Source organism: Lissotriton vulgaris, chromosome 8 (assembly GCF_964263255.1).
Source record: "Lissotriton vulgaris chromosome 8, aLisVul1.2, whole genome shotgun sequence".
Lineage (NCBI taxonomy): Eukaryota > Metazoa > Chordata > Amphibia > Caudata > Salamandridae > Lissotriton > Lissotriton vulgaris.
In genome coordinates this window covers 496,085,111-496,108,959 of record NC_141696.1, presented here as the reverse complement: position 1 = coordinate 496,108,959, position 23,849 = coordinate 496,085,111, and the positions used below count along the sequence as shown (strand labels likewise).

General features: G+C 39.7%; 1 protein-coding gene across 11 annotated transcripts in view; it reads right to left on the bottom strand.

Annotated features, from left to right (window-relative positions):
* LOC147697229 (F-box-like/WD repeat-containing protein TBL1X) overlaps positions 1-23,849 on the bottom strand; it is a 929,968-nt gene that overhangs the window by 38,186 nt on the left and 867,933 nt on the right. For all 11 annotated transcript variants that reach the window (XM_086934318.1, XM_086934313.1, XM_086934320.1 and 8 more), the window contains 3 exons: positions 14,929-14,989; positions 5,114-5,235; positions 1,689-1,763 (listed from right to left, as the gene is read on the bottom strand). In XM_086934318.1, the coding sequence (XP_086790444.1) occupies positions 1,689-1,763; positions 5,114-5,235; positions 14,929-14,989 (258 nt within the window). The remainder of the gene's footprint in view (positions 1-1,688; positions 1,764-5,113; positions 5,236-14,928; positions 14,990-23,849) is intronic.

The following is a 23,849-nucleotide window of genomic DNA, read 5'->3' as shown; positions in this document are numbered from 1 at the left end:
AAAGTATACAGAATGTCTTGTGCATGGAACGTAATCTCTGCACTGTGCCAATAAATTTGCTAATGTTTGTTCAACGGTACAGCATCTCTAAATAGTGTCTTATTGGCCAAATTAATTTCACATCCATAGTATATGTGTGTGTGTAGATGTGTATATATATATAGATATATATACACACACACACACACACACACACACACTCCATACATCATGTGTAACTACGTAAGATGGGCCTACAGTGCCATTGAGGATTTCTGGTTGTGGCGTATTTCTGCCGGCGCAAGTGATGGAAACCAACACTCATTTTTGTGGACTGGGACTACATCATCTGACTTTCATCCAGAGAAAGAAAGACAAAAAAGGAGGTAAATATATATAGGAAAACAATGATAAAGGGAGAAAGGATGGATGAAAAAAATCCTTCCAGAGTGAGAAGAAGAGCCAGTAAGTGTACGGTGGCGAAAGAAAGAGGAATAGGGTGGGACCTAGACTGTGTGTCCCTTTATTCACCAACCTCGGCATTCAGCATAGCAAGCAGCGGGCTCTTCAGAAAGAACTTTGGGCCCCTGCACTTAATTTACTTCAGTAGGTACTAATACGTTTAAAGGATTGTATTTTGTTAGTCTTCAACGCTTTCGCGTGTGCTTGTTGCAATACTGTTCAAATCGCACACAATTAAACCCCGCTACGTGACAGCTTCTCTAGCATATTTTGTTATGACCGCCAGCCTAATGAATGCATTGAAAACTTGAGCATTCATGCAGTCAAAGTGTGAGTTGAATATTACAAGCAGCAGCTGCACAGCCTCTAACTTATGCATTCAAATTATATTGTGGCTGCGCCATGACAAGGAGGACCCGTGATGCGCTGACATTACGTGAAGCGTTCAAATAAAAGAAGAGTCGCCCTTTCAGGCCAAAAGGGACAGGACAGAGTCTACAAAGGACAAAAGGTTTCCCTTCTGTGCTGCTGCAATCTATGTGGAACCCACACTTTTATCTCAACAACCCAGTAATAATGTATCAAACATAAATGTAAATCAAATTAAAATTACTATGTCTCCTTTTTTGAAAAAAATGTAAAATCCAAATATTTGTACTCATCCAGATTTAAATAGTGATCAATATAAAAAAATTACATTAAAAGATTCAATAAACAATTTTTTAAGATTTCAGTGTATTAGCGAAATTAAAAACGATATATATATATATATATATATATATATATATATATATATATATATATATATATATACATATACATATAAATATATATAAGAAATCTAATTCTAAATTTACACATCATGCTGTCATGTTTTCATTCATCCTTCTATTAATACGGTCTTCCTTATTGTCTCTTATCATCCGACTTGTCCTAACACAGCACAAATACCAAATAAAGACAAAAGCAAAAATAACCTATCTATATGAAAATCAACATTTTTAAGAACAATAGCTATCACAATATCTGTCACTGGGAAACGACCTAGGGCAATTACTAACTTAAGAAGTGGCAGACAAGAAGGAGAGGAGGGAACTTCACTGGAAAGGATGAGCTGAAGTGCAAAAACGACACAAAATAAAGATACCAACATACTTTAGAAATATACTTAATACAGTTCTTAAACACATGCTCAACCACAAAGGAAAGAGAAATCCCAATCAAGCCAGGAGGCTCAATTTATTCACCTTTAATGTCATGTCGTCCGAGCAGGATGCCAGCAGCATGCCAGAGGGGTCCCACTTTATGGCATTTACCTCATTCTGAAACATAAAAAAAAAGTCTATTTATACACAAACGAGGGCGCTAAACGAAGTGTAATCTAGCAGATAACCAACAGAGGGCGCGAGGGGCACACTTTTGACTGCACTGCATTTTAGACAAACATGGAGTCGGCGTTTCTGTAAATGTAACTCTGCCGACTATTTCAATTCAGCCCCAGGCGACTCTAGTCAGTCATTCACCAGTCACATAAATAAACCAAACATATGATCCGATGGTATAAATTATGTTGTGTGGGCACGGGGTAAGCTGCGACGGCAGCAGGCTGGGTAAGGCGAGGGGGATGGAACTACGTGGGCAGTGGGCACACACGAGGCTGAAACTCCGTCGGATAGCAGTGTTTTTGAATTCTAATCCATTGCTACTATTTAAGGCTCCGGTGGTGCATTTAAAATGTGCAAATTCACACATGAGGTAATGGTAACAAGTACTCGGTATTTTAAGTGTTCAACATTCGGTGTGCTGCCATCACGGGTAAATTACACGTGCAAGTAAAACGACAGAGAAAACATGGTTGCCAACAGAACAGCACAGCCCATACATTTATAAAAAAAGAATAACCAGCACATAATGCAAAGAAAAACTTTTTATATTGCAAAATATACGACATTGGAATATTCTTTTGAGTTAAATAATGTGATTCAAATTTAGACAATGTATGTATGAGATAAAGATAACCAGCATCTCAATATACTTCTCAAGTAAACCAGAAACAATATACATAGGTGAGTGGGAAGAGGCGCAGTGAATATTCAAGTAGGATCTGTTTCAGAGCTCGTGACAATGAAAGTTCGCTTGTATGGGCCCGACATCTGTAAGTTTATTAGAATAGAAGTCAGTCAGCTGGGGCCCACAGCTCTCAAGTTGCTCTCTAGGGCAGTGGTTCTTAACTTTTCGATTTCTGGACCCTCACTTAATCATTACTGGAATAAGGGCCCCCTCTATTGAATCATTACTGGAAACCAGTGATCACATCTTAAGCAATGTTGATTACCTGACCCCAAAATTACGGAAACAAGCAGTCATCAAACAAATGTTGAAATATTTTCTTGAAAAACAGATACATATTTTTTTAAATTAACATTTTAATTTTACTGGAAAGGCTTTTCTAAATTCAACTGGGGTCAGCTATCATTCATACCATATTCTCATTTATGCACTTGCACTGCTCCCACAAATCAATCTGAAGATACCAACTTAATTTTTAGGCTCCAGTTTCTAATTCCTTCATATATACAGAATGCTTCAACATTTAGCTTCTTTATTTAGACTGTATTCATCTATTAATAATATTTTATTTTGTAAGCTGTCTCATCCCTTCATAGTAGGCATCGTGGACCCCAGGATCCTGGACGCAGGTTAAGAACCGCTACAGTAAGGGATCGGGCTCTGCCGGTTTGGATTTGCTCTAGTGTGTGGAGCAATTTTTGTTCCACCACTGCATAGAGAGGGGGGGGGGATACAGTCTTCCCAGTGGGTGGAGATGTGTTAGATAGCAATCAATGTAAGTAGGTCAAGAGGTTTTTAAGAAAATAGTGCTCAGATGCTGTAATTAAAGCCTACTGAGCAACAGCACACGTAACAGGGGGTGTCGCCATGGGAGGTTACAAAATGAGTCCAGACGGTACAAAGGAGGGACTACTAAGCATTTTGCCCAATGAACAACCACAGTTTACAATGGACAATGACACAAGCCAATGGAACATGTGGGCAGATAGTGGGTGGAGCTTCTAGTCCCTACCTCAAAAGAGCATGCCTCGCAGAGCAGCACATGCGCTGCCCAAGCTCGACCCAGAAAATCTCACTGTGGGAGGAGATGGTGGGGTCTGCAGGATGTGCGGCTGGTCCTACAGCGCGATTACTCTCACAAGCTAAGAGGGGTTTCATAGGAGCCAGGGTCATGGGAGGCATGAGCGTTGTGACAAACACTTCCACAGCGCCACTCTACACTCAGCCATACCCCCAGCCCCCCACCCAATAAAGACAAACGTTTCCAAGCCTGCTACTGTCTTCGACACCGAAGCTGTAAACCCACTCAGTGCTGGGGTTTCCAGCTCACGTTGTCTCCCACTGTGTGGAATCAGCTCTTCATCAGCAGACCACTTTCAACTGAGATAATAACATGCAACACGCTGTCACATCCTGTGAGTTGGCAGGGCCAGACTGGCTACCGGGCCTTTCTAAGTAAAGAATGGAAAAACATTTGGTTTTAAAGGACCCATCAACATGAATAAGCTCCCTAGGCAGTAAAATCGGGGCCCAGTTTGGCCGCTGACCAAAACACCCAGTAGCCAAGTCCGGCCCTGTTGGCAGGCCTGTGTTTGGGCACGCAGTTAAACGGGCAAACTCCAAGGGGTAGATGTATCGAGCTTTTTTCTTGCGAATCGCAAAATAGCAGCGTTTGCGACAAGAAAAACGGGAAATGAGATGTATCAGGCAAAATGTTTGCAATATTAAGGATTCCTTAACAATGCGCAACCATTTCAGAAATCACAAATTGCGATTTCTTAAATGCTATGTATGAAACATTTCATTTTAGCGAATTTTGGCTAAGAAATCGCACATTACCACCAACTTGTAGTTGGTGGTAATTTGCGAATTCTTTTACAAATGCACTTTATGCAATTTGTAAAGGTGCCATGTGACGCTCATACATGCCCTTAGGGCAGGTATGTGCGCCATATGCGCACACATGTCATTTTCAGGGGTGCAGCAGGGTGTCCTTGAGACACCCCTGCACCCTTGAAATTATTCTCAATTTGCGATTAGTAAATTGCGAATCGCAAATTGAGAATAATTTCACATTCATTCCTATGGGCCTCCTGGCCCATATAAATGAATGGGAAATTATTCCTTATTTGCGATTAGCAAATTGCTAATCGCAAATAAGGAATTTTAGGAAATAGCAAAAAAATTGCGATATTCTACATACATGCCATTTTGCTATTCCCAAATAGAGATTCCTTAAAACTCGCTATTTGGAAATCGCAAAAGGGTATGTTGATACATCTAGCCCCAAATGACTTAAAATTTGCACCTGCCATGACTCTCCAGAAAGCCGATTAGCTGACAATACTTTGCCAGTGTTCCAGTGAGAGCCCACCAGTGATTTTTTATTTATGCCACTTTACAACGACTGCATGAACCGCTCAGCAAACAAAAAAATGGGTCACTTGCATAAAATACATTATAGAGTAAACCTGGGTTTGATGTAAAGTGCAAGGCCTTTATGTTTAACATGCATGCATTGTGACAGGAAGCCAGCACATCTGAGCTGAATCAAATGCTAGTCATGCTCTCCAGCTGGATGAAACCAGCCTGGGTCACTTACTGTGTGTCCTTGAAATGTTTTCACTGGGCGGTCAGCTCCGAGCCGGCACACATGGATGCACATGTCAGTACTGCAGGATGCGAAGGTAGTGTTGTTCTGCCAGTCCACGTCCAGGGCCGGGGCTGTAAGAGCAAGATCAGACGGGGGTCCCCCCTCAGGTTACAAACCTTGTTTACCTGCATACACCACAGCCAAAACTAGGCCAGTGACTGGAAATGAAAGCTTTTCAGCAAATCAAACGACCCTGCTCATTACCCGTCTGCTCTGATTCGCTCTTTTACCCAACCCCTCTCCCCCTCCCATCTCACTCTCCCTCACCTCACCCCCTTCTATAGCTCTAATTTCAACTCCCCCTGTCCCTTCTACTATTCCTCTTTTCCTTGCCCCATCACTCATGTAACGCAATGTTTTTATCTTTTTTTATTTTTCTATTCACTGTCAATGATATATTGTTTCTTAATATGATCATGTTTATCACTATGTAAAGCGCTCTGATACTCTTGGGTCCAGCAGCACTATATAAAACCTTATAAATAAATAAATAAACATTTTATTTACACAGGTGTCGCGAGAAGGGAACAGCACAGTGGGAAACGGCGTTTCCTGATTACATTTTAATTGACCAGTATAACTGCAATTTCTGCAGAAGCAGTCTTTTATGAATGAATAGTCAGCTGGTTCTTGCTCTCTGTGCCATGCAACACTTTATTGTCACTGAACTGTATATTTGGAAATGTATATAAAGCATGAACCTACCTGTAAAGACACTGGGTGGGGACGCAGGGAGGAGCATCAAGGAGTGGAGAGCTAGCACATGCAGGTAGGACCAGGGGGTTTACCAGGTGGAAGGGCTATACTTCAAATGCTTGAAAAAGACTGTCACCACTTCCTTTCAGAAGTAAGTACGTAATGGCTCTTTCCTGCATTACGGTGGCTAGGGAGTTACAGATTGAATGTCAACTCTGGAATCAATTGGGCGGGGGGATACCCCTGCACAGATCTAATATATGTTCCAGGGAATCTTAAACACAACCTATACTTGCTTGTTTCAGGAATCTAGCCAGCTCTCCCGACCATGGTAATCCCTCAAACTGCAAACCCACTTCACCAGTAAAGTCCAGCCTGATTTATGTTGCAATATCTCATGCCTAGCCTAGAAAGACAATTTAAAAGGTATTCTTTGTTTTTGATTTCACTAATATTGCATGGAATTTAGAGGCTTAGTTAGAGCTTGGCAGAAAGGTTACTCTGTAAAGAACTTAATGGATTTGGTGCCTACTGTAATATAGGTGCATTATAGTAACTAGTACTCTAAACACAGAGGTCAGGACATCCACTACGCCTTTGACCAGGTAACCTGCCAGCCAAACTGTAACCCCCAGGTAACCTGCCCGCCAAACTGTAACCCCCAGGTAACCTGCCCGCCAAACTGTAACCCCCAGGTAACCTGCCCGCCAAACTGTAACCCCCAGGTAACCTGCCCACCAAACTGTAACCCCCGACAGGTAAGCCTTGCCACTAGTTTGGAGGCTTAACAGTAGATACCTGAAAAGAGTTCTGAGAACTAGATGCTTTGGTTGGTTGATACTGTTTAATCAACAATTTCCGGTATCCTGGTGATCTGCGACAAAGGCAAAACTTTAAATTTGTCTCTGACCCCTTTAGTTGGTGCAGATCTTTGAAAATCTGGCATATGTGACATTTACGAGGAAGAGCTTTGATTTCCAAAGCTGCTGTGTCATGAAGAATCTGTAGCTTATTACAATTCTGCCAAGCGGTCCCAAGAAGAACGGCATTTATATCCTTTCTTTTGCACACATTCTTTGATTAGCAATAATACAATTTTCGGATCCAGACAGGAAATAATAAGCCTATTTTAGAAGTGTTAGATGATAATTAGATGAATAAATCATTGAATTTACTTGTTAATCAAGGGACAGCGATCTGGGACTTCCACTCACCTAGGAAAATGTCCAAAGTTTTGCTCTTGCCCTTCGCAAATTGGTATTTATTCAAGTTTGTATTTGTTTTTAATGTTTGTTTGATAAATTCAATATCCTTCTTGATATTGTTGGTGATTGGAAAGACCACCTCGTTGTCAAGACTGCCCAAGCAAACTCAACAGGACATGAAGAGGCATGACTTATATATTAGCCTCTTCAGTGCGGCTCGAATTTTCGCGCTGTGCTGACGATTCGAAAAACGGGTGTGGTCATGACGGAACGGTTCCGTCATCAGCACAGCCCAACCGACGCTGATGACGGAACCGTTCCGCCATAAGCATCGAAGAGGTTAAAGAAGAGAGCAGGTAAACAACATGTCTAAGAATCTTCCAACTAGAATAGTCTTCTCCGCTGTCTCTTAGTTCCTACTATTCACTCCTGCTGCTTTTTGTTAAGAATGAGGAGTACCATCTACCCAGTACATACTACGTGCTGCCTTGCATCCAAACATTTTATTAGGATTCAGCAGTTAGGATGTCGAAAGCAGGTGATAAGTCCAAAAGCATTAAGAATGCTGGCTCTTAATTATTTAGAATGGTAGACAAATTTGTCAGAATGCCAAGAACACCAAGAATGTTCAGAAAATGTTGGGGGTTTACCCAAATGACCCTCCTCTACCTGGGTAAGGAACACTATACTCGTAAATACACAAGGTGGTAAGGAGGAATCCATATATATCAATCTTTTTCAAAAGGGGACTATTAATTCCCATTAATTACAATTGAATGCAGGATTACATATTTTAAGTATTGTAATCCGGAATTACTTCATCCTGTTTTGCAACGCTATTTTCAAATGCACAATATATACATATATATATACACAAACGCCCCCCTCCAGTGCAAGCTAGGCCATGGACTGCTGCCAGGTGCAGCTCGTGACTTCACAAGGAGGCAAGGTCAATGTAATCTTGTCTTACGGCCCGGCGGGCACCTGTACATGGGGCTGGGACGTCAAGGGGACTCAAGGAAGCCTCAGGACATACATCCAAACAGGGACTAACCACTTGGTCACTCAGCGGCTTTGCCTGCAACAACTATGCCCATTCGGACACTGGCCTCTCTGCTTTCCCCACAAACACACTCACACAGGAGTGATGTCTTCTGGGAACTGCAGTTTCCATCTATCTGCAGTAGTCATGTAACCACGTGACTTGGGGACAAGCAGACTCCCACCAATGGGAGAGACATAGAATATTCAAAGGTGGGGGTGGAGCAGCACCCTGTCAGCAGCGGCATCCGAAGAAGGCTTTTCAGCCGAAATGCATCATGCCAGATTCTGCCCATTAAAAGGTCTTTCAAGTTTCCCTGATGTGGCCTCTAATTTCTTTTTACTGGAGAGGTTTACGAATGGATATACACACATATATACAACAATTATATACAAAAAACAAGAAGGACAAACAACTTTCCAATACAACTCATAAATAATAAATTGTTCCTTTTCATACAATTAGTCAAAAAAAGAGAAAAGTGTCCACCTATTCCATACAGGAAGTACAATCTGAGGTAGTCTTATCATGCACAATTGGTTCTATTTACTCCTAAACATAAATTTCAAGATTGTGTCAAAAATACATTCCAAATTCAATCAAATGATAACATCAGACTCCTCATTCCGCAATAAGAAGCCTTGCTAGTCCTGGGGATGATGCTAGATGGGAGGCCTAGGCCGCATGTTGTACCCACAGAATTCATCACAGCCCTTGCTAAGATCTGCCTTAAAAACAACTTTTTTGCTTTTAAAGGTGAGCTGTATATACAAGTGAAAGGTGTGGTAATGGGTGTTGTTTCGCCTGGGACATTGCGAATCTCGTTATGGACGCCTTTGAAAGAAATTTCATTTTTCACGACACTACACCTTTCAAAGCCCATATTATTCTATGGATTCGATTAATCAATGACATTTTCATGGTATGGTCAGGGACGCAGGAACAACTTTCCACATTCCATAATTGGTTGAATGCTCGCAAAGTGGACCTCAAATTTTCCGACACTTTACAAAATGAGGAGTCTGATGATATCATTTGATTGAATTTGGAATTTATTTTTTGACACAATCTTGAAATGTAGGTTTAGGAGTTAATAGAACCGATTGTGTATGATAAGACTACCTTAGAGTGTACTTCCCGTATGGAATAGGTGGACACTCTCTTTTTTTGACTAATTGGGTGAAAAGGAATAATTTATTACTTATGAGTTGCATAGGAAAGTTTTTTGTCCTTGTTTTTTGTATATAATTGCTGTATATATGTGTGTAAATATATATATATATATATATATATATATATATATATATATATATATATATATATATATATATATATATATATATACAAACGTAATCCAGATTAAGGATAAATGGATGAATCCACTGGAGCCATGGCCACAAATAATAATAAACGGTCTCTTTATTTTTGGCTTCGGGTAGACCCGACGCGTTTCGCAGTTACTTCACTGCTTTGTCAAAGGTGGTTCAATAAAGTGCAGTACACACATTTAAAGGTGCAGGGTTCCACTTAATAAACATAGTAAAAATACTTCCGTTTTTCAGCAGAGTAAACACAAATAATTATCGCATTGCCTTTAAACTTATTTGAGCCATTCATAATTCATACATTACTTCTTGAATAGAGCCCCAGTGGGCAAGGCATTAGTTAAATCATCATCTCATATATTAACAATTAAGCTCAACAAATTTCTTTGTGATGTAGCTCAAGTGAGCAATATTCCCCTCTTCTGGGCAAAGCTTCTTTGGAAGTTACATCTTCTATCTGCAGAGAAAACAAACGGAAAAGCTGGCTTTAAAAACTAATGAGAACCCTTAGTGTCCAACAAATATAACTAAAGACTTAAAATTAAACAAAGAAATACAGTAAGCGGAGAATAGGGTACAGAACATGATTCACCTTAGGTGTATAGAAATTTCATTGTCCATATTTAAACCATAAGGAATCACGGTGTTATGGATAGTCGAGCAGCTATATCCCCTCTCTTTAAACCTCGAAACCATCACTTGCTGTTCCAATTCAAAATCCTCAGACAGGCAACTGCACTTTTCTGTAAACCACAACCAAAACCCAAGTCTGCTTAAATTCTGTGTGCTTGACACAATACCCTTGAGAGAGAGAGGGGGGAACCGCACACTAGAATTAAGAAAATTGGAATCAAAGCTAATTATAAAATATAACACCGTGATTCCTTATGGTTTAAATATGGACAATGAAATTTCTATACACCTAAGGTGAATCATGTTCTGTACCCTATTCTCCGCTTACTGTATTTCTTTGTTTAATTTTAAGTCTTTAGTTATATTTGTTGGACACTAAGGGTTCTCATTAGTTTTTAAAGCCAGCTTTTCCGTTTGTTTTCTCTGCAGATAGAAGATGTAACTTCCAAAGAAGCTTTGCCCAGAAGAGGGGAATATTGCTCACTTGAGCTACATCACAAAGAAATTTGTTGAGCTTAATTGTTAATATATGAGATGATGATTTAACTAATGCCTTGCCCACTGGGGCTCTATTCAAGAAGTAATGTATGAATTATGAATGGCTCAAATAAGTTTAAAGGCAATGCGATAATTATTTGTGTTTACTCTGCTGAAAAACGGAAGTATTTTTACTATGTTTATTAAGTGGAACCCTGCACCTTTAAATGTGTGTACTGCACTTTATTGAACCACCTTTGACAAAGCAGTGAAGTAACTGCGAAACGCGTCGGGTCTACCCGAAGCCAAAAATAAAGAGACCGTTTATTATTATTTGTGGCCATGGCTCCAGTGGATTCATCCATTTATCCTTAATCTGGATTACGTTTGTATTTGTGGGAGTGGCATTCCCAGCCGTGTTGCCCGCCGTGAACTGTGGCTTGTTTTCTTGCCAAAACTACGTTGGATATATATATATATATATATAGTGCATTTGAAAATAGCGTTGCAAAACAGTATTTCTGGATTACAATAATAATCCTGCATTTATTAGATTGTTTCTTGTTTAAAGTATATAAAATGAATGACAGGATATTGTTCCAATTATTGGGAAATTAATAGTCCCCTATTGAGAAAGATTGCTATATATATATAGATTCCTTCTTACCACGTCGTGTATTTACAAGAATACCAAGAATGGCGGATTCTGTACATCTATTGATGCAAAAACGTAACTGCCTAGATCTGCATTCTAAAGATACATTAGATAATAATCCGTAGTTCCCTAGATCAGTGGGTTCAAATCTGTTTTTTTTAGGAGTGGTTTTAACAAGGCTTCTTTTTAAATTGACTGGCAAGAAACTTGAAAAGAAGCATTGATTTATAATCTCCACCTTATCCACACTCAAGTTGGATGGTCAAGTATCACCCGTGCATGATTTTGCCTAGTTAAGTTACACAGTTACTTTGTCAAGGGTAGCATCAAAAGGATGACTGCTTTGTGGTTAGTCTGTCACACGTCACCAATAGAATGACTGAATCCTTCTCAGCTGAGTTATTCCTTTATTAAGCTGTTCTATGCGGTATATGATTTTATTGTTCTTAAACTTTTGAAGTTCTTAACACCATTCCTCTGCACACACGTTTGCCGTGCCTTTACCATTCAGGTCAGTACTAGCCTTTAGAGTCCTGACAAAGCGTCTAGCCATACTCTCTGCCTCTCTGATCTGAATTGAAGAGAATATTACTTTGGCATCAGTTATTGCTACTTTATACTCTTTAATGTTGTTATTTAACTTTTGATTTCTAACATCTGATGATGGATCATCCTGCCAGGCTCTCTGAGCTTCTGAGATACGTTTTTATGTGATGTAAATGTGCCATGAACTAAAGGTTCCTTTTGTTCCTTTTCATTAAATGTGGACACTTTGTGATTAGTCTTCCTAACCAGTGAATCCAGATGTGTGTTTGAGGAACTCTTGCATTCAACCTGTAGCCAAGTTTCTATGATTTTCTAAAGAGAACTGCAGGGTTCTGCGGTTCTCATAAATGTCTCTAACATTTCAACATGTAGTCCATTACATTAATGCTGGATCTGCTCTACAGTTGCCTGGATAATGAGTTAGGACTATGTAGGCCCTCTCAGCTAAATTTACTAAGCTCTTGTGCCTGATTTCACTCGTGAGGTTTCAGATGTTAGAACTTTAGACTTTGTATGCAGGTTGTTTGCTTTTATGGGAATTCACTTCTATATTTTCAGAATGACTATGTCTAATTTGGAAAGCAATTTTGTATTATCACACGTTTTGTGATGTGACAATACAAGAGTCCACACAGCTGAATCCTGAGCAATGTCCTCTTCCTGTCAGCTCTTGATTTCTTTTGGCAAAGTCTATGCTTTTGTTTCATCCCCAACCTTTGCACAATAGGTCAGTTGGGTAACACAACAGATATGGTGGGTTTTTCAGGTTTGGGGATCACCAGGCATTAAAGTCACCATTTAATGTTCTGGCCTGAGGGGCAATGGAGTTATTTGGATGTAGTGGAAGTCTTGTACACATTACTTCAGCACATTACTGCTAATTCTTTTACGTCTTTTGCTCTACTCAAACTAAGTTAGTTGGCATCATCCAGGAAAGATGACCTGAAGGCTACAGCAGGGCATTGTCAGAACTGCTGTCTTGTACTTAATAATGTTGGTGTTTATACGACAGCAGGGAATGTAAGAAAAAATGTGATAAAATACGGTCCCCATGTAAGACGTATAGAAACTCAGAAGGGATAGTGCCAGGGTGCGAGTCAGGGGGAATTGGCGAAATCTGTGTATAGAGGCAATCCCAAGTTTAAACTGTTTGTTCTAACCAATGTTAAGGATGTGATAACCCGACAAAACTGGGGTGTACTTTAAATGTGGTACTGGCTATAATGAAACTATATAGACACCAAGGAATTGAACCGATAAATTATGTGTGCTTGTAATGCATTGTATGAGATACCGTCAAACCTGTTTAATAAAAAAGATTTGAAATAAATAAATAAGTATTGCGGGCGTTCACAGGTATTTTTATTTCCCAAGGAGTATGAGGAAAAATGTTTCTTGAAATATCTTGACTTGTGAAAAATTAAATTCCAAATTTTAGCAGTATAATACATCCACACACTTAGTAAAATCAAAACTCCTTATCTCGATTCAGTAAGAAAAATCTGAATTGCAGCAAGATGCTCAGTGAACAATGGGACAGCCATTTAATAAGAATCATGTTATCTGTGAAGCTGGAAGCACAGTGTGTAAGAAAATAAAATAAAACGTTTGAAAAAAATTTAATTAATAGAACTGCCTAACATCATCAGGGGAACAGGCTGGAAGGATAATTTCGGTCAATAATAAAACCTTATTCTACCCCACATACAGTGGTGTACAAAAAAATCGTTTTTTTAACACGCAGAGTTATCACTGGCTTGATGCAAAACCAAGACATGACCTTGTTATCTAGGGCCATTGTTTTTTTAAACTTTTGATAGCCCACTGGTGCCCTTGCTGGATAATACATACAATGGTGTGTTTTGCTTGCTTCTTGAGTCAGGTAGTCACAAACATTGTTTCGAAACTAGTGTATCCACGTTGCAAAGTGAACAAAATAAATCAGTTTAATTATTTTGGATTCACAAACCAAACACTACCATTAAAAGTATTGTTAGAAAGTGGTTCTGACCATCTTAGCCACCCGGAGTTTTAGCTTTTCGAACAACTTATTGTGGGAGAGCCTCATAAGTTGGAACTCACCCACAGTGAACTCATGATGAAAAAGACTGCATGGGGATTTTACTGGTGTCCCACTGGTGAGAGTAGGCCGCTGCGCTGCAGCCTGAGTAAAGGGCACCGGGCTGGTTACATGCAGACATGTGTGTACATGCGTGTGCGCACATGTAGGGGGACTGTACAATCAATTATTGAGTGTTTTTCCTGCGTACTGGTAAACGGTGATTACTAGCCCACACCACTTACCTTGAGTAAGCCTTAGACTGCTCTGCAACCCTACCCTCTGAGAGTCAAGCGCTACAATGGGGTGTTTGGTTCTCAGTGAAGGACATATGTAGTCATGTTATTTGTGCAGGCATCGCAGATAATGCCTCGCTTTCCAACAAGTATAGACTGCAAATGCATTGTGGTCCAGTAATGAAAAGTGACACTGAATCACACTTTTATGTCCGCTACAACCAGAAAAAAAGATATTTCAGGAATTCGGGAGGATGTGGTGAGGGACTCTAAAACAACTGTCAAAAATGTCAGTTAGTAATGTCCAATCTACGCCAAATGTAGACAGCACAACAAATGATGGGTGGAATGACTGAATTGCGAAGGGTATGCCTAACGTGGGGGGCCATGGGACAGCCGTGCAATAGGACTCAAGCTGTATTCTCATGGATGAGGCCCAAAAAGGTACAGTTGCTTTTGTTCATGTGTAGAGGGGGCGTGGCCTGACAGTTCATACTGGATAGGAGCTATTGGAGCACTGTCAAGGCTGAATTGATTAAGGTTGGTCCTTGACTGATCTGACACATTGAGCAAAAAACAACAGACTGCACTACTACTGAGAGTAATTACCAGTGGCTGATAATTGCTCAAGTATTCCACTTATCACATTTTTGTTATTCTCAATCTATTAAACACCTATCACATTATGAGTCTTCCTTATCCCATTCCTCACTATTCGAGTACCCACCCCCATACTCTACTGATTGTGACAAGGAAGAGTATAAAAAGTAGTCATGACGATGAATGAAATGCATTTGGGGCATTATACCTTCTTTGCCATTTTGTACTTTGAAGTAAATCTATGTGAAATATGATTCCAGATGCTACAAAAATACATTTTGATAGATTACCTGAGTGGAATGGGAACTGCTGCTTAGCTTCTCCCGTGTGAGCATCCCAGATTATTGTTGTCTATTTGAAAGGGCAAAAAAAGACATTATTAATTGTGTACATTTATACCATCTCTACACATCCGATATTTGAGTTGGTTTCTAAGAGGCTTTGCTTACACTGTGTTTTTTTTCTTCTGTGGTTTGTGCCATGTTAGTCAGAAGACTTACTTCACCCTCTAACTTTGAGAAGTACCATCTGCTAATCATTAAGAGGAAAGTGAGACATTGTGTTATTAGGATGCTGCACGTAGGAAAATATGATATAATACTGCCAGCTAAATGATGCATTTTGCAACAGAGATTGTGGGAGCTGCTGTGCAGAGACAATAATAGTACTGAAAACTGAAAAGAAAGACATAGTCCAGGGCTGTGGCAAAGGTAAGGCAAGATTAGGTGTACATTTCTATGGTATGATTTCCAAATCGTTTCCTGTCCATTGACAAAGCCCCAAAGCTCTTTCCAGTCATTTGAGCAGATAGCTATTCTGTAGTGTATGTTTGAAAGAGCTTTGGATAAGGTGTGACCTATGACTAATATGTCATTGATATGCTTCTTTAATTTCAGGCGAATTTTATTGAGCAATTTTTCATAAACAAATGAACAGAGAAAAAAGGACAATCAAAGGAAACAAGGGTCCAATTTAAGGTATACAGTTGAGGTGTGTAGAGTTCTGAAGGGTTGATCGGGACCTGAGGGTCTAGATTACAGGGCATAATCCAGGTAGCAGATGGTAAATGAGAGAAAAACCACATATGGAGATTAGATAATCCCATAGGAGCCATGATATGGCGTAAAATTAGGCGATAGAAGTAAATTAAAAGAAGCCAGATAAAAGGGAAAAGGAGGGGCAATAGTAGGTATAGAGACAAAACACATGTATAAGAGTGTAAAATCCAAGAAGGTCCTAATACATATAAATGCAGGTACATTCAAGGTCATATGCTCCACTCAATCCAATAATTCAGTTCAGGGTTTTGGAAGGAGGTGGTATCAGTTCTGAATATCTCTCATATTTGTACCTATGCGAGAGAGGGCAGATGTACAGGAGTATAGGGGTGGGAAAAAGAGAATCACAGTGGTTTGGAATGGGCAAAATAGTTATTAAGGGACTTCCAGATAGATGTATTGCGTATAATCCCCAGGGAGTTTTATAAGAGGTGTTATCTGCCCCGCTTAGAGAAAGGGGATCCAGTTTATCCAGGGACCGATGGAGGGGGTGACAGTGTTTTTCCAGTTAGTTAAAATAAATTTGCAGGCAGCAGTAAGAAGGATATCAATTGGTAGACTGTTGTTGCGGGATCTGATGTTCAGATCTTAAAATCCCTTCAGTAGTGTTAAAAGCGATAGCTCCAGGGGAACTCCGCAGATAGAGTGAATAAAGCTAAACACTGAATACCAAAATGGACCAACTGCTCTACCGTAAAAGGGAAGGTGAGGGAGACCACCCATAGGGTCATTACAGTTCCAGCAACTTTGAGTCTCTCTTAGGGAGAGTTTTTAAAGGCGTGCCAGAGTCCAAAAGGTCCTGTGTAGTAGCCAGAATTTCGTCTGTGCAAGGGAGGGGGATATTTTATATGAGACCACTGACTTCAAAATCTGGTGTCAAGATTGTGACGTAATCGTTTCATTGGGGTACCATTGAGCTGGAGTCTAGAGGATGTGGTGGAGGACTTCGGTTGTATAAGACGATAGAGCTTGGAGGCCTGGTGGCCGGATTTATTAGAGGAGCAGGTCCTGTGTCCATCGAGATGTGAGCAAGGCCCGGAGAATGTGCTCCAGACTTGCCTTAGAAGCGTGTAGAAGCATCTTACACATGACGAACAATGTGGAAAGGAGTTTGAGGGATGGATTGGCAGTTTTCATATCAAACCACTGCACCTATAGCCTAGGATCAAGATGGCTACAATACTAAATGTTGATCTGAGTATTAAGAGATTCAACTGTTTGGATGCTAAGTTAAGTAAACCTAATAATGACAGGGGTTCAACCCTTTGAAGGACAACTGGCAATGAGGCATTATGGCACAAGCCATCCATCTTGGAGAAAAGAGGAACAAACATGAACACACTGTTATACAGTCAACAATATGTCATAAATAGGATACAGAAGTGCATATAATGGATGCATTTTTAAGCAATTGTTTATATGAGGGTTTTTTCACAAAAAAACACAATGGTTAAATTAATGTTATAATTAGGTGAATTTGTCAGTGTGAACATTAATATTTTGAACTGAACAAAATCACAGAATTTCACCAGTTATAGTTAGCAGCATTAACTATAACTTGTGCACCCTGCCATTCATTGCTTGGGACCTCATTTAGAACAACACTCATGACATGCTCTACGACATCATTTATGGTATCACTGATGACATCAATGATGACATCATCCAATGAGTGTGCTCATTTGTTTTATAGTTTAGATTGTGGCAGATAACTACTGTATTTCTTTTCCACTTAATTGTGTACAGTTTGGGTCCAGCTAATGGGTGTAAGTATTTAGAAAACACATGTACTCCTAACGCACCATAGCTGTGTAGATGTTTTGAACATGTTTTCAATCTTTCTGTTCAAGAGTAACTCAGTGTACAAGTGACAGCTGACTCGTGTTCATTATGCTCCACATAAGTATTTTGGCACTGCAGAAAGGTTTCAAGAAGAGCAAAAGAATCTAAATACTACACCATGTATAGGAAGTAGCCTTGAGTTATTGAAGAATTGTCTCAGCATGACAATTTCTACTTAAAACAGAAGACTGTGTGCACCAGGTACTAACCTGTGTACATGTGCTTGTTTTGCTTCAGAAGATGGGCTATCTGTAAAGTTTTCTTTAAAGTATGAATGGTGCAGGTAGTAGAATGTTTACCATCTTCAGATTGTGGTTATCGTTAGCAAATAGTGTATTTTTTTTACAGCTGTTGCATAGAGTATGCACTATATTCTTAGTAGATATGTTTTAACAGTCTGTGGTGAATTTCTTATGAAAATGTCAGCGTTGGCTAAAAGTGTGGTATTAACCCTTTGCGTGCGTGCATCAGCCAACGGCCGTCGCAAGCACTACCTTCGTAGTGCTGCGCACGTTCGTTGGCCGACACGGCCCAGTCCGCGCACGGAAACGTCTGCACTGCAGCAGAGTCTACTCCGCGGTAAAAGGGTTAAATAAATTCCCTCTATAGAGTAAACACTCTTTACAGTACTTGATTCTCTACTGATATCAACTTCATTTCTTAGTGTATGTTTGGTGTGTGTCAGGGATTTGATATAGGTAAAAGCTGTCCATAGTAGGGCATTTGTTTTGGAATTGGCATTCACTATTTTGCCTTTCTCTAAACAGTTGTATATAGATATAACACCATCTTCAATGAGAGTTTCCCATATATCTGTGGTTGATTGTTAATGTGAAATATGTTACATGTAAACCATAGCAACTTATATAGCAATATGTAGGAACACGAAGCTTGGATGATATCATCAATGATGTCATCTGAGATGTCATTAGTGATGTCATAAATGGCATAGAACATGCAACAAGTGATGTAATATGTGAGGTCATAAGCAGTGCACGGCGGGGCGCAAGTTATAGTTAGAGCTGTTAACAATAACCAGTAAATTTCTGTGGGTTTATTTAGTTCACAATGTTGATGTTCACACTGACAAATTCACCTAATTGTAACGTTAATTTAACAGTTGTTTTTTTCAGTGAATTTTAAAGGTTTTTTTGTTAACAAAAACATATTTTTATTGCAATTAAGTATAACATTACTTTAACATTTGTTTTTTGCAGTCAAGTTCCAGGTTTTTTTCTTTTTTTTAAAGAAAAGTAATACGTTTTTGGAGTGTATGTATCGTATAGTGGTTTTATAATACATGTTCTGTTCTGACATTATTTTCGTGAAACATATTTTTTATTGTAACAAATGGTTCACGGTTTGCAAAGTCTTTGTAAAATGTGTGTATTAAACAAATAATTACTCAAAAGAAACTGTTTATTTGCTGAGCTACTGTAACTCTATCAAGACATGTCAAAAGCAATCTTTTTTGAAGTGTCATTACTCTCACAACAACAGGTGTTCATAGTACGATGTTTAGAGGGACTGGGATCTCTGCTGAGACCTCTCTCTGTAAGGATATGGGTGCATAGTAGGATGTGTAGAGGGACTGGCCTCTCCTTTCAGAGCTCTCTCTCAAATGAAGGGTGTGTGTAGTAGGGTGTGGGAAGGGACTGCCCTTTCCTTTTAGCCCTCTTTCTCATAGATGATGGGTGTGTATAGTAGGCTATGTGGAGGGACTGGCCTCTCTGCTGAGACCTCACTCTGTAATGATAGGCGTGCATTGTAGGGTGTAGGGAAGGACAGGGCCCTCCTTACAGATCTCAAGCTCAGATGATGAGTGTGCGTAGTAGGAAGTTTGGACAAGAAGTTACACTTTTCTCACAACTCTTATCAAACCAATGAGCATAAATAGTAGAGTCTGATAAACACTATCTCCAGTAAGACTCAATCAATCAATCAGTAAGACTCCTTCATACCGTAACAAGTGTGCATAGCAGAGTGCATTCAAACATCGTTTTCTTCTTCCTACTTTCTGAATCCCTCGAAAGTCTTGTGAGATTGTGACATTTTAAAAAAAAGATATACCCCAATCATTACAGTAGTAATCTCTCACACACTTCCTTTCAAAAATAAGGACCACAATATGCATTCATACTAATAGAGGGCATTGAGAACTCATCTACCACTTTTTTCTATTCACAATCCTGCAAGAGTTCCTCAAGATTGTAAAAATTAGTTAAAAACAATATACATTTAATATCTTTACAGAAGTTATCCCTTAGACTCCTCCTCTCTAAATCTAGGGGGACAGCCTTCCTTTCTGCTGCCCCCTTATTAAACATTTTTACTCCATTTCCACACCTCCAATATTTCACATTAAACAGTAATGGCGACCATCTCATTTGTAACATTCCAACAGCCTGCCAATCAGATTACTCACTCTCGCGAGACTCACTGGAGCCTCTCGCTCCCATGACAGCAAAAAGGCTCATGGGAAAAATTTGCTCCCAACCAATCACAGGCCTCCATTTTTGATCTTGCACTGTATCGGGATGCCTGCGGGACTTTTATGAGCCAAAATGCTAAAATATACAATTATCTTTTTGCGCTTAATGTCTCAAAAACTAGTGAATGGATTTACATCAAATCACAAAAAGTACAAACTGCGAACCAAGATCTAGTTTTGGGTCAAATTTGATGCAATTCTGTTCAGCAGTTTTTGCTAAAACCTGTCTTAAAGAAGTCCATGGAAAATAAATGGGGATTTGGAGTTTTGGTACACCTTTTGTTTCTCGGCCCCCACTGGACAGATCACCCCAAAACTTTAAAGGAAGGAGCTGAGGCGGATGAACCTCTTGGGAGTGTTTTGTGATGATTTGTCAAATGGTCCAAAGTTATTAGCAAACAAAAAATAATTCTCTGCTTATGGAGAAGCAGAACTAATTATTATTAACTACTGGTGACCGCCGGTAGGTAGGTAGGTAGGTATGTGTATATATGTGTATATATGTGTATATATATATATATATATATATATATATATATATATATATATATATATATATATATATATATATATATATATATATATATATCCATAGGGTGTGATTCAGCAGAATATACTAAGTGCCTCACACTTGAGTACAGTCTGTTCTGTACTTTCATTGCAGCAATTTTGACAGCATAAGAACTGTGTAAAAATTAACTGAGAACCTTAAAAAAGCATGTAAGAGATCTCTGACAAAGGTCTTACAACAATTCACAGATTAATACAGGATCACAAAAGGAGCATCCTGAAGCATCTGTATGATGCAGGACAGAATGAAGCTTTGCTAAGGATATCATAGGAGGATCAACTTCCTGCTGCTCCATCCATTATACCCATGGTCTAGCGGCAAAGTAAGGCATTGATTCAGGTTACATTAGTTTATATGAATTCTGAAAATGATTTGTACATTCAATTTGGAAACTTTACATCATGGTGGGTTAAATGATGACACAGAATACAAAAGATTTTTGTACAAAGGTAACTATAAAGTAACATGAAGACAGACTTTGATTTTGGGATGAAAGCGGCAAACATAAAAAGTAAAATCGGGTACTCCGTTCTTTTTTCCACAGTGGAGTTTTCATCCCGCATACATTTTTTTCTAAAATATAGTCTGTCCATAGAAATTGACTGTTTGTACAGTTTGGATGCTAAATGCTTCTGAAGAAGTGCTAAGCACAAAACGCATTGCGCACAATATACTCAACCACAAGGATTTGTAGAAAAGAAACTGAAGTGAAAGCCCAATCAGCTGCGAATCGAATTTGCTTATTATAAGCCGAAATTTGCATTTTAACAATCTGGTATGCACGAGCACATGTTCTGATTTGGACAGGGGTTGGATTTATGGTGGAAATCCTAAATAAAGTCTTAATGAATTAGAGGAGAGAGTTTTGTCACTAGATTATATAACTGTATTGTACTGTAATTGCATTTATATAGTGCTTACTACCCCCGACGAGGCGTCAAAGCGCTTTTTTTGTGAGTAGCACGCTACTCCTGGACCCAAAGAGGATTAGTGTTGGATTAGTGTTGAATTAGTATAGTCAAACATGCAAGTACATTTTAAGTGGTGGATAGGATAGTCAGTTATTTGGATTCGGAAGGATAGCAGAAAGATAGGAGAGGGAAAAAAAGTTTGTATTTATATAGCGCTTGTTACCCCTGATGGGGTGTTGAAGCCCGCTACTACGGAAACCCATAAAGGATTAGTGGTGAATTAGTAGGTTGATATGGCTTCCAAGCATATGCATATCCAAAATTGTCCTATAAAATTAATCAATAATGTCCCTTTTGGGTAAAAAAGGGGGACGGTCTAGTAAACTTCATCTGAGTTTGTCAGGCTCGCTCGCCCGCTGCACTTGGGGCAATATTGGACTGGTGTTTAAACATTTTCCAAGGCTGCAGTGTGGCAGAACATGCCACATATAAGATCAGTGGCCGCCCTCATGAATTCCAAAAGGTGTGCGGTAAATGGGCGATACACAACCTTAACTAAAATACCTGAGTGACAATGAGGTTAGACTAGGTGGTGGATCGCGACTAAGATGGCGCCTGTATTACTGGGTCAAAGGCATCTCAAATTGAGCACAGGTAGTACACAGACACAGGAAGTTTTAAGAATGCATTTTAACCAATGTCATCATTTCTGAAAAGGTGATGTATTGCTCACGCTGATCCGACTTCCAACTAACCCGTCTGGAAATTGACTTAATAACTTGATGTTTTATATATTTTTGCACTTTTATGATCATAAACCAGCCGAATAAAGTTGATTTGATGATGATGATGACTTAATAAAACAAAATGCTAAAACACATTATGTGAGGCTGCTTTTAGCTACCAGATCAAGCCCATCGCCTATCAAGGAGAAATAACCCATAACATCAGCAGTCTTTGCCTCGATACAAGCGGGCAGGGTTTTAACCAACGTTCCAAAAGGCAGTTTGAAGAGACGGTACGCTCTCTTTGGAACGTTTCACGCATGGAAAGTGTTTTATCGCCTCCTTTTTCCAGGAAATGAATGCTGCACACAGACGCGCTGCCAGGAAGGCTCTCTGTAAGCATGTCAAGGGATACAAAAATAACTTCTGCAGCAGAAGGTGAGCCGGCAAGGAGCAGGTCAGTGTGAGCCAAACCACAGCAGTTCAGAAGACTCGGATTCTCGAACCAAATTAGAAAGGTTTAGGGGCTTTTGTTGAAGGTCAAAGAACAGAGATGTGAAAAGCTTCAGAATCTGCCAAAGCAGTGACTGCACCCACACCTACAGCCATATAAAGAAGAGCACAAAACGGAAAGGAACAACTGATTCTTGAGAAGGAGTACGGTACATTTACTACAATACTTTGTGGCGGGGGCATCAGGCCAGACTGACCTTCAAAGAAGACACAAGGGATGGCTGCTTTTATTTTAAAATGAAAAATATAAAGAAATATTGAGAAATGATAAAAATCACACAAAAACGACTTGTTGTAACTTTTGGAGCAATACGTTCCATGATAAAAACAAACACAATACAGATTATAAAACGAAACATTCAGGGAGCAGGTCCATGTCACAGATATCAGTTTCTACTAAGCTTAAGAGCGATGCACTCTTTGGGAGCAAATGGGAGGGAGCGGTGCGGAGCAGGGATCAGCGGGGCAAATCTTGCCCCAGAACTAACCTCACGCACATCCTGCGCAAAATCCCAATTCAGGTGATTGATTTACTTTGTTGTGCCCATGAGTGGACCTGAGATGGATTGCCGCTATTGTTAGAGCAGGCAAAAGGCACAGAGGATTACGAGACCCCTAAAATTGACACCTTCGGGTAATGTCCGCGCTTTATAAAAATGCACTAAATAAAAAAAATAAGAAAATGTAGCAGGATACAAAGTCGTAGAGGGTTGGAGCCCGAGGAAGAAGTTCTGGATCAGATCTTCATCAGGGCTCACATAGAGCCCTGTTCCTTCTTGGAATGCTGAGGTGGAATCCCAGAGATTGTCTGAATGGGCGGAAAGGCTTATTTCAACAGGTTGCGTGGGCTTCAATTCTAAATACAGAGTGTTTTCTCTGGCGTGAACCAGCAGATCTGTATTGCTGGATTTCACGCTACGCAACAGAGTATACCTCAGAAACTGAGTGAGTAGAAGATGGTGCAGAGGATTTTGTGCCTCTCGAAGCCAATGGAGTTCTTTAACCCCTTCGAAGCTAATGACGAGCTGGGCTCGTCATGGCGCTTACCTGCCGTGCGCGGATGACAAGGCCAGCTCGTCATGATTTATGGTGTTTTACAT